Source organism: Rhinoraja longicauda, chromosome 12 (assembly GCF_053455715.1).
Source record: "Rhinoraja longicauda isolate Sanriku21f chromosome 12, sRhiLon1.1, whole genome shotgun sequence".
Lineage (NCBI taxonomy): Eukaryota > Metazoa > Chordata > Chondrichthyes > Rajiformes > Arhynchobatidae > Rhinoraja > Rhinoraja longicauda.
This window is the reverse complement of record NC_135964.1, coordinates 29,976,974-29,991,910: the sequence shown is the minus strand read 5'-3', so window position 1 is coordinate 29,991,910 and position 14,937 is coordinate 29,976,974. Positions and strand designations below refer to the sequence as shown.

Genomic DNA, 14,937 nt, shown 5'->3' with positions numbered 1-14,937 from the left:
ACAAGGACTGTGTTACCAGAAAAGTTCTGTGTGGATAACGTTGTCCCTGAGGAGACTGTACACTGTTTCCCCAACAACAAGCCCTGGGTCACCAGTGACGTAAAAGCCCTTCTCAACCAGAAGAAGAGTGCCTTCAGGAATGGTGACAGGGAGAAGGTGAAACAGGTGCAGAAAGATCTATAGGGGAGACTGAGACAGGGCAAAGATGACTACAGGAGGAAGCTGGAGCTGAAACTTCAGTAGAACAACATGAGGGATGTGTGGAGCAGTATGAAGAGCATTACAGGCTAAAAGAGAACCAGTGGCAATCAGGACTGGGCCAACAAGCTAAACCTGTTCTTTAATAGATTTGATGGTGGGGCCCCTGTCCACCCTCGCCCCTGCTCCCCGACCGACTCTCCCCCTCAATCCCCCTGGTCCACTTCCTCTGCCCTTTCTTTGTTGTACCTGACCATCAAGGCTGAGCAGGTGAGGGAAGAGCTGAGCAGACTCCGCCCAGGCAAAGCCACGGGTCCCGATGGTGCCAGCCAGTTGTGCGAAGTACTCTAGCATATCTTCAGTCTGAGCCTGAAGAGGGTTCCCGGGATGTGGAAGACATCCTGCCTGGTTGCTGTACCAAAGAGAACATCCCCCAGCTCCTCCAATGACTACAGACCAGGCGCTGACTTCACACATCATGAAGTTCCTGGAGAGGCTGGTGCTCACTCACCTGCGACCACTGGTTAAACCCTACTTGGACGCCTTGCAGTTCGCTTACCAAACAAAGATGTGGGTTGAGGATGCCTCACCCACCTGCTCCTTTGTTCCTATGCTCACCTGGATAAGCTGGGAAGCACTGTGAGAGTCATGTTTTTTTACTACTCCAGTGCTTTTAACACCATCCGACCTGCACTGCGAGGGAGGAAATTGACGAAGATGCGGTCAATTACCTGACCGAACGACCACAATATGTCAGGCTACAGAACTGTGTCTCGGACATGGTACTGAGGAACACAGGGGCCCCACAGGTGACGGTCGTCTCTCCCTTCCTGTTCACCATCTACACCTCGGACTTCAGATATAAATCGGACACCTGCCACCTGCAGACGTTCTCTGATGACTCTGCAATTGTGTGCTGCATCAGTGAGGGTAGGGAAGCTGATTATTAGAAGTGTAGTCAACGACTTTGTTGAGTGGTGTGGGCTGAATCACCTGCAACTTAACACCAACAAGACTAAGGAGTTAGTGGTGGAATTTAGAAGGAGAAGACCACCCCTGTCCCCTGTTTCCATCAATGGTGTGTATGTGCAGTTTACCAGGGAGTACAAATACCATGGAGTGTACCTGGACAGTACACTGGACTGGTCCAGGAACGCTGAGGTCTTGTACAAGAAGGGACAGCGCCGGCTGTACTTTTTGAGAAGGCTCCGCTCCTTTAACATCTGCAGTAAGATGCTGTAGCTGTTCTACCATTCGGTGGTATCCAGTGCCATCTACTTTTCTGTCATGTGCTGGGGCAGCAGGGTGAAGGCCGTGGACGCCAATAGGATTAACAAACTCATCAAGAAAGCTGGCTCCGTCTTGGGGGCGGAGTTGTATTCATGGGAGGTGGTCTTGGAAGGGAGGATGCTCCTCAACCTGCTGAGCATCTTATAGAACACAGCTCAACCCCTCCATGACACACTGGTCAACCTGAGGAGTACCTTCAGCAACAGACTGGTTCCACTAAGATGCAGTGAGAGCGCGACAGGAGATTCTTCTTCCCTGTGGCTATCAAACTGTACAACTCCCCCTTCTGTTGTGGAGTAGACTGACTCCCCTCTTCCCCCCCCCCCCCCCCAAATCTTTGCATATCCCCAATCCTTTCCACTCACCACTTTAATTTCATATTTCATGCATTTTATGTTTTATGACTGTTGGCAGATCAATTTCCCTCATGGGATAAATAAAGTTCTATCGTTTCGTATTGTGTTGTAGGAGCACCATCACACTGACTGCAGCAAATCAAAAAGAATAAAATACCACCATCTTCTCACCAGATATGGCCAATAAAATCAGATCCTATGTCACAGAGAATTACAGTATGTAAACAGGCCCATCAGCTTAGTGAGTATGCACCAATTATCAACTGGCCATTTCCACTATTCCTGCGCTAATTCCACTTTTTTGTTTATTCACACCACATTTTTATCAACTTCCTGCGGATTCTACTGCTCACCTACACACGAGGTAATTTACAGCAGACACTTATCTTACCAATTAAAATGTCTTAGGGACGTAGGAGGAAACTCACAAAGTCATTGGGAGAATGTATAAACTCCTCATAGATAGTGGCTAATGTTAGGATTATACCCAGATATCTGGGTGTAAACCGGTGGCTCTACTCGCTGCACCACTATGAGCCCATCCTGAAATGAATCTTCAACAATCTGATTCCCTATGAACTGCAATCAATCTGTCCTTTATTGTCCTCTTTGATGATAGTGATACATGCTGGGCTCCTTTCATTCTCAGAAGATAACACCAGTAAAAATGGCAGGCAAAATCTGTTAATCAGGAGTCCGTTTGAGAAAACTAACCAACAATACTTTCCTGCGAGAAATAAGTTGCAATAACACAGGTTATTTTAATCCCTTGAACTCTTTAGAATGAATGAGCAACAATTTGCTATAATACTGCCTTTTTTAATGTTCTTTTTTGTGTTATTTTAAAAAACACAACTGTGGAACAGTTAAAGACTGGTTGATTGAATGTGCACTGATATGTCAGAGATTGGAACATCAAGGAAATGGTGCAAATATGTGGTGCTGATGTTTTAACCTTGTCAAGGATCTGGAAAATGTGCTTAATACGGCACAGAAGTATCCCATTCATTCCATTAGATCCATCCTGTCTTCCAGCAGAGCAATCTCTTCGGTCCTACTTTCTTTATCACTCTACAACTTATCCTCTTTCATATGCTCATCAATTACCCTTTGAAAAGTTTGCCACACCCATATTTAAGCAACTTTTTATGGATATGGGAGACACCTTGGCAAAACCCACGTAGTCTCAAGGAGAATAAGCAGATTCCACATTGACAGCACCTGAGGTTCAGTGGATATTTTTAAGGCAGAGATGGATAGATTCTTGATTAGTACAGGTATCAGATGTTATGGGGAGAAGGCAGAACGGGGTGAGGAGGGAGAGATAGATCAGCCATGATTGAATGGCGGAGTAGACTTAATGGGGCAAATAGCCTATTTCTACTCCTATCATTTATGACCACTTATAGGATTGGACCCAGGTCACAAGAGCCATGGGACGGCATGAATGATGCTTCAAGTAAGGTCAAATTGTTTGAAGCAATATTAATTTATTTGAAAGTAAAGAGTGAAAGATGTAAGGCTGCACATCAGAAATGGATTCCATTGTAAAGAAGATTTTAGTGCTGACTAGACCAAGTGGACCCATTGTGCCCAAACCCCTCCTGCATTGGTGTAGAACCCTCTCCTCCTCCCCTCCCACCCCCTACCCCCTCCCCCTCTTCCTTCCCTCCCCCCTCCCTCCCTAGGAGATAGATTTAAACTTTAAAATGTGAATAACTTAAAAAATATATAGCACCGATTTCAATGAAACTTCTTCCATTAGCACCAAAGGGACAACGGTGAGTAAAGTGGGGATAAAATTGTCGCGCTATCGTGTACCGTTTTGGCTGTAGTTCAGGAACAAACAAACAAACGAGAATTTTGGTATATAGATGTGTTGTGATGCCTCTTGCCATGAATGCTGCCTACACCATGGAAGTTAGTGATTGTTAATAGACAGACTCTGAGAAGACCTATTACTGAGAATTACTGTTTAGATCGTAAAAATAAACCCCCAGACGTATTTTGGAGCAGTAGGAATATGTATTCAAAATCACTGTTTTCTGTAACATACATTTTCACCCATATTGAGTGATACTTGAGTGTCAAATCTTAATCTAAATTATTCAGAATGCAAGTATAGAAAACCTGTAGGTGTTATACCATTTAACAGAGTGCAAATTAAACTGCAGTAAGCATTCACAGAAAAGCTCAAAAACCAAAGGGATTGTAAGGAAGGAGCATTTTAGAGGCAAAGAGGTGCAGTTTCCCATGTGAAATTCATCACCGTGCAATTTTCCTATTTCATTTAAGCACCGCTAATGTACAGAAAATTGTGAGAAATCAAACCTCACTTAGCAACTCAGTAAGATTCTTATTTATGATTAATTTAGTTCAACCATGTTAATTGTCACTTAACAATGAATGTAAGTTATTTATTTCCCTTTTTAAGGTATGGCTGTCCAAAACACACAACTTTCTCTTTCAGAGATAGTTAAAGAAGTCGCACAACAACAGCAACAACAAACAATTGAAGCAGAAAAAAATAAGAACATTCTTGGTCACTTGCAGGTAAATTAGTTTATTTTGCATTGAGAGATCAGGATTATTGATTAAAATTAAAAAGTCAGAAGTTCACACTGAATATAGAGCACAGCTTGTAGTACAGTATTTACATTCCTAACATTGAATCATAATCAGAAAAATTGCTATGAGAGGGAAAGGAATAAAATCTAATTGAAAGTGTTTGAAGTTTTAGGAGACCTGTTGAATGTGGAGGCTTAGGAAGTGAGGTCAAGTAAGACATTAATCTTGCTCTATCTGGAAAGAAACAGGATGAGAGCATAATACAGAGTAAAGAGGTTTGGTAACTATGGTAGAGGGGAAGCCAAGGATAGGGAAGAATAAAGACATCACAAAAAAACTGGTGTGGAAAGTCTCATCGTTGGAACAGATACATTGGAGATGGAAAGTGGAGGCAAATTGACTGGAATCCTTACAAAAAGCAGGGTAGGAGGAGGATCAGGCATAATTGAGGGAGTCTGAACATAATGCATATTGGCATTAACCTACCCTGAGGTGGAGACAGAAGTTAAGAAAAGGAAGGGAAGAATCCTATATGGACCATATGGAAGTGAGAGCAGAGTGGAAATTGGCCACTAAAGTATTAGGATTTTTGTGTTCAGTACGAGTGCTGGAAAAGGAAATTAGGATGAGGCTTTAATTAGAATTAAAACAAGGATCTGAACATATACAAATTCACTTAGGTGCTCTTTTCATCTGGAAAAATGAATGGAATTAAAAGAGGTTGTCCAAAAAAAGAACAAATTCGCCCAGATGAATGAAGTGATTAGATCTTTGTCAAAGGTAGAACTAAAGAACGAAGAGCCCACAGACCATCCTCATCTGGAAATGGAGTGTAGAAGATTGGATGTACATGGAGCAGGTGAGCCAGTTTTGACCAGGAAACCAGTGATTGCCAATTTGGTGGAAGGCATTAAGGATGTTAGGGATTTGAATAGGAGGAGCAGAACAGTGGAAGGAAGAATAATGTCAGGGTAGAGAAATACTAGACCCATTGGACACAAAATAAACACAAAATGCTGGAGTAACTCAGCGAGTCAGGCAGAATCTCTAGAGAAAATGGATCCGTGACATTTCGGGTTGGGACCCTTCCTCAGACTGATTACAGCTCCCCTATCTACAATCAGTCTGAAATTTATATTCTGGAATCTGCAGTTCCTTTTTATTACGTTTATTCAGACTATCGGGATTGTGGATTTTGGAGAGGAGATAGAAGCAAGATATGCGGAGTTGGGTAACTGGGTTTCCGGATTTCCAGAGAGAGTGAGATCAGTGATTGGTAGATAACAGTTTGATGTTCAGAGATATGATTAGGTTTAAAAGGAGGTGAGAGATCTGACGATCAGCCTGCACAAGACAGGTGCCAATTTGCTGAACTGCAAAAGTCTCACAGCAGATTTGATGACAATGTTGGGGTTGGTTGGACCTGAGTGAACAGTGGGATTGAGTTGGTCAATATTGTTTTGGCATATCGCAATAAACAGATTTGGAAAGGGTAACAAACCAGGGGAAGTAAAAAACCATTTAGACCAAAATGCTGGACAGAGGGTCCACAATCTGGGGTGATGACAATAGGTGCAGGGGTAGGCCATTCGGCCCTTCGAGCCAGCACCGCCATTCAATGTGATCATGGCTGATCATTCGTAATCAGTACCCCGTTCCTGCCCTCTCTCCATACCCCAAGACTCCGATTTCCATCTTCTTTGACCTGACCCAGCCCTGAGAAATGTTAGAATGTCTATTCTGTTTATTCTTCACCCTCACCCTCTTGCTAGATTGGTGTTGATGAAGTACAGTGCACAAATCAGGATCTTCTTGAACCTTAATCATTTAGCACTGTATTAATAGTAGGTACACAAGAATTTTTGATCATTTGGCTGTTTAACATTGATTCATATCTAAAACAATGTGTCTCAAGTTAAAAGTTATGTAATTCTACTCTTAATCAAAGATCATTTCAATCTTAATAAAACATGCAAACTGTTATAAAGAATACAACTTAGAAAACACAACTTCAATAATATCAATCCTTCACTTCTAGATTCTAACTGACAAGTTTCAAAAACAAATGGAACCGTGATGATGCTTTGACATAAATATGGAAACTGCTTAATCTTTTTTTGTGATTTTTGACCAAATATAATTGTTTGAAATACAGAGACTGTGTTTCATATATACCTCTCAGAGAAATCAGAAAACCATAGTAAGAGTTCTCTATTTAATTCCTAAGACATCCAATCTTTGCCGAATTATAGGACAGGCCTTTTTAGCCCATTTCATCTATGCCAATTGTGATGTCTATCTTTGAACATGTCATTTGACTAGGTAGGCCCATTTCCCTCTGTGCCTTTCCTATTCAAGTACTTGTCCAAACACCTTTTAAAAGTTGTAATTGTTTCTGCCTCCACCACCTGTTATTCCAGATATTCACCACTCTCTATGTGGAAAACATTACCCATCAAATCTCTTTTAACTTTCTCTCTCTCTTTCTCTCCCTCTAGTACTAGACCTCTCTGCCCTAGGGAATAAAGATATTCTGTTTATCTATCCTACCCAAGCCCCTTGTAATTTTATAATCTTTATGTCACCCTTAGCCTTCTTTCCTACATTCCTAAATGTTGACTTAATTTCAACTTCAGTCACAAACTCCAATTTATTACTTCGCTAAATGGTTTATTTTAACTCTTACTGTCAACAATATGTCTTTATGTCATTACATTTGCTGCTAATTTCCATCAATATGATGTGATTGAAACTTAAGATTCTTAGAGGCTGAATACGAGGAAGATATTTTCACTGGTTTAGGAGTCTAGAACCAAAGGCCACATTTTCTGAATGAGTGATATGCCATTTAGGATTGAGATGAGGGGAAATGCTTAATTAAAAAGGGTGGTAAGGCTTTACATTTTTCTGCGTCATAAGGCCCTGGATTTCTCGATATTAAGGCAATAAAAAGGGCCCAAGAACTGTGCAGGATAATGTCTTTGAGGTTGAAGATCAGCCATAAAGTTGAATGGATTGTAACTTGTACAACTAGTGTTACATTTAATGTATCAGACTGATTAACATAATGGTATTCAGCTACTTTTTTGTTGAATAAATAAATGTAATAATAATATCACAAAATAATATCATTATCATCTAATGTACTGTTTGCCTTGTTGATAACTAAATACAATAAACACTGACAATTCAGATATAAACGCATGTTAATTTGTTTCACAGGCAAAATTGTTTGAAATAGAGAAAGAAAATAAAGCTGTTCTTCAGGAATTCAGAGGATCCGAGAATCAAACATACCATTTACAGAATGAATCAGAAAATCTGCGACAAAGTTGCGCTGACCTGGAAGCTCAACTTTGGAGTCTTCATGCAAGCAAGTTGCAACTAAAGTTTGCAATACATGAAGAAGAACAAAAATATCTTAAGTTGTTGTCTGTATATGATAAATATCATAAAAAAATGTTGGCACACAAAGAAATGACTAGTCAGCTGGAAAATAGAACTCCAATCATGATGCAGCTGGAAAAGAAAATACTGATGGTCAAAGATTTAAAAGCAAAGAAAGAAGAACTAACGACTGATTTTATGAATCTTGAAGGGAATACAATAAAACAAGTGCAGGTTTGGAACATTTTTCATAATATTAAACAACATGTTATGCCTTTATGTTATTTACAGTTTCCAATTCTCGACTATTTCAGCTCTCATTTATTGCTTTTATGGTGAGCCTCTGGTGCCCATATCTTTAAAAGCGCCTGTTCTTCCTTTGAGTTCTAACTTTCTTTACTGGAAATTGAACTGTAAATGTGATCTAATAATTAGTTTTAGCAACTGGACAAATTCCTCTCAAAATCTAACCCTAGTCATTGAAAGTAATAGAACAACACACCAGTCTTGGTTTATGTTTTAAACAGAACATATTTATTTTACAATCTATAAACAAGCACATAAATGTCCAAAAAAAACCTGTACGTAAGACTTCCCTTCCATCAAAGTTCCTGAATAAAAAAACAACATAAAAAGATTATTGGGTGGTCATAGAGTCATAGAGCCATGGAAATAGGGCCCTCGGCCCAACTTGTCCCTGCCCACCAAGATGCCCATCTAAGTTAGTTCCATTCGCACACGTTTTGTCCATATCCCACTAAACTTTGCCTATCTATGTACCTATCCAAGTGTCTTTTATATGTTGTTATAGTACTTGCCTCAACTACCTCCTCTCGTAGCTCATTTCATATTACCACTATTCTCTTATTGTAAAAGTTGCCTCTTAGGTTCCTATTAAATCTTTCCCCTCTCACTTTAAACTTATGTCCTCTTGGTCTTGATCCCTCTACCCAGCGAAAAAGACTGCATGCATTCACCTTATCAATTCCCCTCATGATTGTATACACCTCTGTAGGATCACTCCTTAACCTCCTGCACAACAAGAAATAAAGTCCTTGCCTGGCCAATTTCTTTCAATATATCAAGGTCTGGCAACATCCTCGTAAATCTTCTTTGCAATCTTTCCAGATTAATAACAAAGCTTCCCTGCTAACAAAACAGACACTGGATGAGCATCCTATTAAAATTGTCAAAGTCGCACATCCCTGAAGCCAGAAGCTGACCTGCCACTATTTAGAGTCATAGAAACATAGAAAATAGGTGCAGGAGTAGGCCATTCGGCCCTTCGAGCCAGCACCGCCATTCAATATGATCATGGTTGATCATCCAAAATCAGTACCCCGTTCCTGCTTTCTCCGCATATCCTTTGATTCCATTAGCCCTAAGAGCTATATCTAACTCTCTCTTGAATGCATTCAGTGAATTGGCCTCCACTATAATCTATTGAGCCATAGCTAAAAACATTAAGTTAAAAGTGAATGTTGTCCTTCTTAGTGTTTGGTGAATCTCAAAGAAATCATCAAATTTAATTGCGCCTTTGTATTTTAAGGGCTGACTGCTTAATAGTCACAAATATTCTACACAGGCTAGCCAAATGCAGAAGTGATTGAGTATTTAAAGAAGACTAATTAAGAAAGCTTTTGCCTCTTTTGGCAAACACAGTTGCTTTTTGAACTGACTAGATATTATTTGGAAGAACTGTAGGAAGCATGAAAGCATTGCTGGTGGAAGTATATTTATAGTCAGTATTTCTTTCTGGTTATTATGATTAGTCAAAGTACACATGATGTGAAACTATACCATTCAATCTCACTCCACTCTGTAAAGGATAGAGGGAAAAGTATAATTTGAAAGAGTTAGGACATCCAAGATGAAACAAACATGTTGAAAGTTTGTGCCCACTTTGACACTGCTTCATTTTGATGAACGGCTGGATTTGTGAGGAATTGAAAGATAGTTTTGTTTAGTTTCATTTCGTATATTGTCATGTGTACCAAGATACAGTGAAAAGCTTTTTGGTACGTGCTGTCCAGTTAGCAGAAAGAGTACACGTGATTACAATCGAGCCATCCACAGTGTATAGATACAAGATAAAGAGAATAACATTTAGTGCAAGATAAAGTCCAGTAAAATCCAATCAACGATATTCCAAAAGTCTCCAATGAGGTAGATAGTAGCTTAGAACCTCTCTCTTGTTGGTGAAAGGATGGTTCAGTTGCCTGATAACAGCTAGGAAGAAACTGCCCTTGAATCGGGAGGTATACATTTTCATACTTCTATATCTCTTCCCTGGTCGGGGAGGGGAGAAGAGGGAGTGTCCAAGGTGAGATTAGTCCATGATTATGCTAGTGGTCCTACTGATGCAGTGTGAAGTATAGATGGAGTCAATGGAAGGGAGGTTGGTTTGTGTGGTGGTGTGGAATGCTTCCACAATTCTTTGCTATTTCTTGCCGTCTTAGATGGGCCTAATTTATGTAATTTGGTGTAAATTACAGTATGATTTACACCAAATCATGCTGTAACGCATCCCGATAAAATGCTTTCTACCATGCATCTGTAGAAGTTGGTGAGAGTTGTTGGGGACATGCCCATTCAGTTAAAAGTGTCCTTGTCCTTAGTGTTTGGTGAATCAAAGAAAAAAACTTCCCACGTCTTCTAAGGAAGGAGAGGCGTTAGTGTGCTTTCTTGGCCATTGTTTCGATATGGCTAGTCCTGGACAAGTTGCCAGTGATATTTACTTCTAGGAACCTCTACTTCGGCACCAAAAATGTATGTGTACTGTTTTGCTTCCTGAAGTTGACCACTGTCTACTTTGTTAAGATGTTGCTCTTAGTCTGAAGTCGAACTTTGCGCACAAGACCTTGTGCATCTGGTATGGTCTCCAATATTCTGCCCATTTGCCAGGAGCCTCGTGGTGCAGTGGAATCAGCCACCTCAACAATGTCACCTGGGGCAAAGCTTTTTTTTACCCTTGACCACTGTTGTCGTTCTTAGATTAGAGGCAAGCATTCTCTTACCCACTGTTTCCAAAAGTGATCTGCCATATATTGTACCTGTCTCTATCTGCATCTAATGTATGTCTTCCTTTACAAAGAGTTCAGGTGGTAGTATTGGCTTGGCTTTCAATAGAAGAAGATGGTTTGGTGTGAGTGCTTTCAGGTCCATTGGATCATCAAAACACTTGGTCGATCATTTAAAATTGCATCAACTTCACAAATTCAAGTTTGCAATCCTTCATCGTCCAGAACTTGTTGGCTAAGAACAGAGCGTGGCATATTTTGAACCATGCGGATCAATCTTCCCAAACACCGCCGTGATGGGATCCTGCTGGAGGATTAAAGTACCTCCTTATCGCTTACTGAAACGGGCGGCACGGTAGCGCAGCGGTAGAGTTGCTGCTTTACAGCGAATGCAGCGCCGGAGACTCAGGTTCGATCCTGACTACGGGTGCTGCACTGTAAGGAGTTTGTACGTTCTCCCCGTGACCTGCGTGGGTTTTCTCCGAGATCTTCGGTTTCCTCCCACACTCCAAAGACGTACAGGTATGTAGGTTAATTGGCTGGGTAAATGTAAAAATTGTCCCTAGTGGGTGTAGGATAGTGTTAATGTACGGGGATCGCTGGGCGGCACGGACTTGGAGGGCCGAAAAGGCCTGTTTCCGGCTGTATATATATGATATGATGATATGATGATATGAAACATAGCATCCTGGATCTTGTCCTGATTCAAGCCATTGAATGCTTCTCTTAATTCTCTTTCCGCTCCAATAAAATTTGTGCCATTGTCTGATCTTAAAGATGAAACTTGACCTCGTCGACAAATGAATCTTCGTAATGCATTGATTCAGGAGTTTGTGTCAAGTCTGAATCTAAGGCCAAGCTGTTCGTGGATATGTAGTGACAGTAGTGTTGATATGTGAAGGTCCTTCGAGAGAATAATAGGATGTTTGGCCTCTTCAGGCATCGCTAGTCTATTCAGGCGACTGCCTACTCTCAGAAGTCCATCATTCAGCACCGGATCCAGTTTGTACATATGACTGCTTCTTTTGACACCATTACTACCAACTTCTAGTCCTGATAGTTCTTCTTCGAATCTTTGTCTTTGACTGAAAGAGATGATTGCAATTTCTGCTTGGGAAACATCTTCAGGACATAAAGATTGTCCGCGGAGTGTTGCTTTAAAGACTTGCATCTTCTTTTCAACCTTTTCTTTCAGTTTTGCAGGATCCTTTTCAAGGCTACTCACAGCAGTTTGAATTTTCTTTCTCCTTCGAATCAGCTGCAAGAATGTTGTCTTTACTTTAAGAAGCCACGCTATGGCAGTCTTCAGATTCCTCCATGATGAGAAATAGGTAATCAGAGAGTTTGTGGGGTTCAATGGATTTTTGACAATGACGTTCATTGTAATGTCTTGCTTGATTTCTGGATCATAAGCAGAGATTGTAGATTCCAAGTGAGGTTTTGGCCATTCTCTGTCTGGCTTACAGAGAAATTCTGGTCCTTTGATCCATCTTTTACAGCTTAAGAAGCGGTCTGCTGTTAGTTATCTAGAGGTTTCATCTGCAGGATTTTCCTTTATGCTAACATATCTCCATTGTAATATATCAGTAGGATCCCTTACAAAAGAGATCCTGTTTGCTACAAATGTTTGAAAGCGTTTGGTTTCGTTGTTGATGTACTTAAGCATTGTTGTGCTATCAGTCCAGGAGATGGATTTGTCCAGTTGAAGCTGTAATTCTTTTCGTAGCATCGTGTCAACTCTGACAGCTAGCACTGCAGCTTATTATTATTATTTTGTGTCATCACACAACTGTTTGCCAATAGCGAGCCACGTCTTTGGCCTCTGCAAGATCCTTTACAGTGCATGTGTCATGTAGCATGTCACAGCTCAGGAGATGTTCCATAGTCTGGAGGCCCCGTCCGCAATCGCAGTCTGCCGCATCTTCAGTATATCCCCACTTCAGCGTGTTCGATTTGCTCCTCCCCATGCCTGTCCGCAGTCTGTTGAGACTGCGCCAGGTTATCCACGGTTGGTCGAAACCTGGTAGGAGTTTCTCAGAGGGATCGATTGCCATTTTGAATGTCTTCCGGAGATTTCTCTAGTCTCTCTTCCCAGAGTTTGAGCCTTCTGGACGATGCACTGCAGTCCAGGGGATGGACAGAAGAGAGGAACCTTCTGCGTGATTTCAAACGCTGAGGTAGCAAAGGATGGTCATGTAGGGGGTGTCTTTCATCCTCTGATTGTCTGAGGCGTTCTTTTTGACTGGCTACAGCTCTTCTGATTCCAAGAGGTGCAATGCCAGAGAGTAGGTAGATGTTGTCAGTCGTGGTAGGTTTCATGCATCCACTGATGCAGCGACAGCTTGTGTTTAGCACAGGATCAATCTTCCTTGCATGAGCTGAGCGCCCCTATACTGCGCAGGCATACTCGGCAGTGGAGAAGCAGAGAGCCAGAGCTGTTGATCGAATGGTTTTAGAATTTGCTCCCCATTTTGAGGTACTCAGCTTGCTAAGAAGACCATTTCTGGAACTGACTTTTCCTTTAAGATTGGTGATTTTCTATATGTGTTTTGTAAGTCAGAGATCGATCAAGAGTCACACCGAGATAGACTGGATTGTCACAGTGCTCCAATCTGACTCCATTCCTTGTGATCTTCAACCTTCGATTTGCATACTTGTTCTTCAATTGGAAGGCGCAGACTTGGGTTTTAGATGGATTGGCTCTCAGGTGATTCTCTTTGTAGTATGATGACAAGTTGACTAAATGCCTCACACAGAGTAGCTTCTGCCTAAAGGAAGTCAGCACTTTGGGTCTGCAGCTGTAAGCTTCATTCTGGGAATCGTCATCTGGTTTAATGGTGTCACTTTGGATTTTCCCATTATGAATGCAACATACACTTCTTTGCAATCATTTTCCAGTCTTAGATATGAAACAGTACCGTAGCCACTTTCGTTGGTGTCCAAAAAGTGCAGCTGTACATATCTGATTTGACCAAAGCTTGTGGGCTTCATGCACCAGTTCACTTTAAACTCTGCAATCTTGTTGAGATCTGCTAGCCATCCTGTCCATCACTGAGAGAAGGTTTGGGGTATATTTTCATCCCAACCAAGTTTTTCCTTGCAGAGTTCCTGCGTAATCAGCTTGGCTGGCAGAGTAAATGGTGCTAGAAATCCTAAAGGGTCGTATATGGAGCAGACCACGGATAAGATGCCACATCTAGTGTATGGTCGTTCCCATGCAGCAATTCTGAACTTGAACACATCTGTTTCAACACACCAGCGCAATCACAGTACTCTTTCCATTGGCAGATTGTCTTTGTCTAAGTCCAATTCCTTCATCACTTTGGTTCTGCTTTCTTGAGGAATGGATGCTGATCCATTTTGACAGCATGAATCCTCCCATTTGGCAGATTGCAGTCAGGTCTTTTACCATCTGAACTGCTTCCTGTTCCGAAGGATGATTTTAAACAATCATCTACGTAGAAGTTGTTCTTTACTTTGGTTGTCAACTCTGCTGGAAAGTGAGCTTTGTTGTCCTCAGCAGTTTTCCTTAATGCAACGTTTGCACAACTTGGTGACGACACGGCTCCAAAAAGATGTACCTTCATCCGGTATTCAACAAGATGTTGCTGCACATCACCGTTGGGCCACCACAGATATCGTAGATAGTCAATATGCTTTTCTGATACCTTGCCCTGATGAAACATTGCTTTGATGTCTGCCATCAAAGCAACCAGTTCCTGTCTGAATCTGATGAGAAATCCAATGAGTGAGTTGGTTAGGTCTGGACCCTGCAACAGTTGGCAGTTAAGTGATGTTCCTTTGAAGACTCCAACACACTCCAACAAACTCCAACACATCCAGAACTCCGCTGCCCGTCTACTCACCCACTCCCCGATCCGTGACCATATCACCCCTGTCCTTTACAAGCTCCACTGGCTCCCCATCCCCCAGAGAATCCAGTACAAAATCCTCCTCATGACATACAAAGCCCTCCATAACCTGACCCATCCTACCTGACTGACCTCCTCCACAGACACACTCCCACCCGTACCCTCCGCTCTGCTGCTGCTAACCTCCTGTCCCCCCCCATCCGGACCAAACTCAGATCCTGGGGGGACAGGGCTTTCTCCATCGCT

The 14,937-nt window shown here is 41.7% G+C and overlaps 1 protein-coding gene across 1 annotated transcript in view; it reads left to right on the top strand.

Annotated features, from left to right (window-relative positions):
• The window catches only part of ccdc122 (coiled-coil domain containing 122), a 30,265-nt gene that overhangs the window by 1,457 nt on the left and 13,871 nt on the right, over positions 1-14,937 (top strand). The window contains exons 2-3 of the mRNA XM_078408722.1: positions 4,279-4,397; positions 7,635-8,033. Coding sequence (XP_078264848.1) covers positions 4,281-4,397; positions 7,635-8,033 — 516 coding nt within the window. The 5' untranslated portion in view covers positions 4,279-4,280. The remainder of the gene's footprint in view (positions 1-4,278; positions 4,398-7,634; positions 8,034-14,937) is intronic.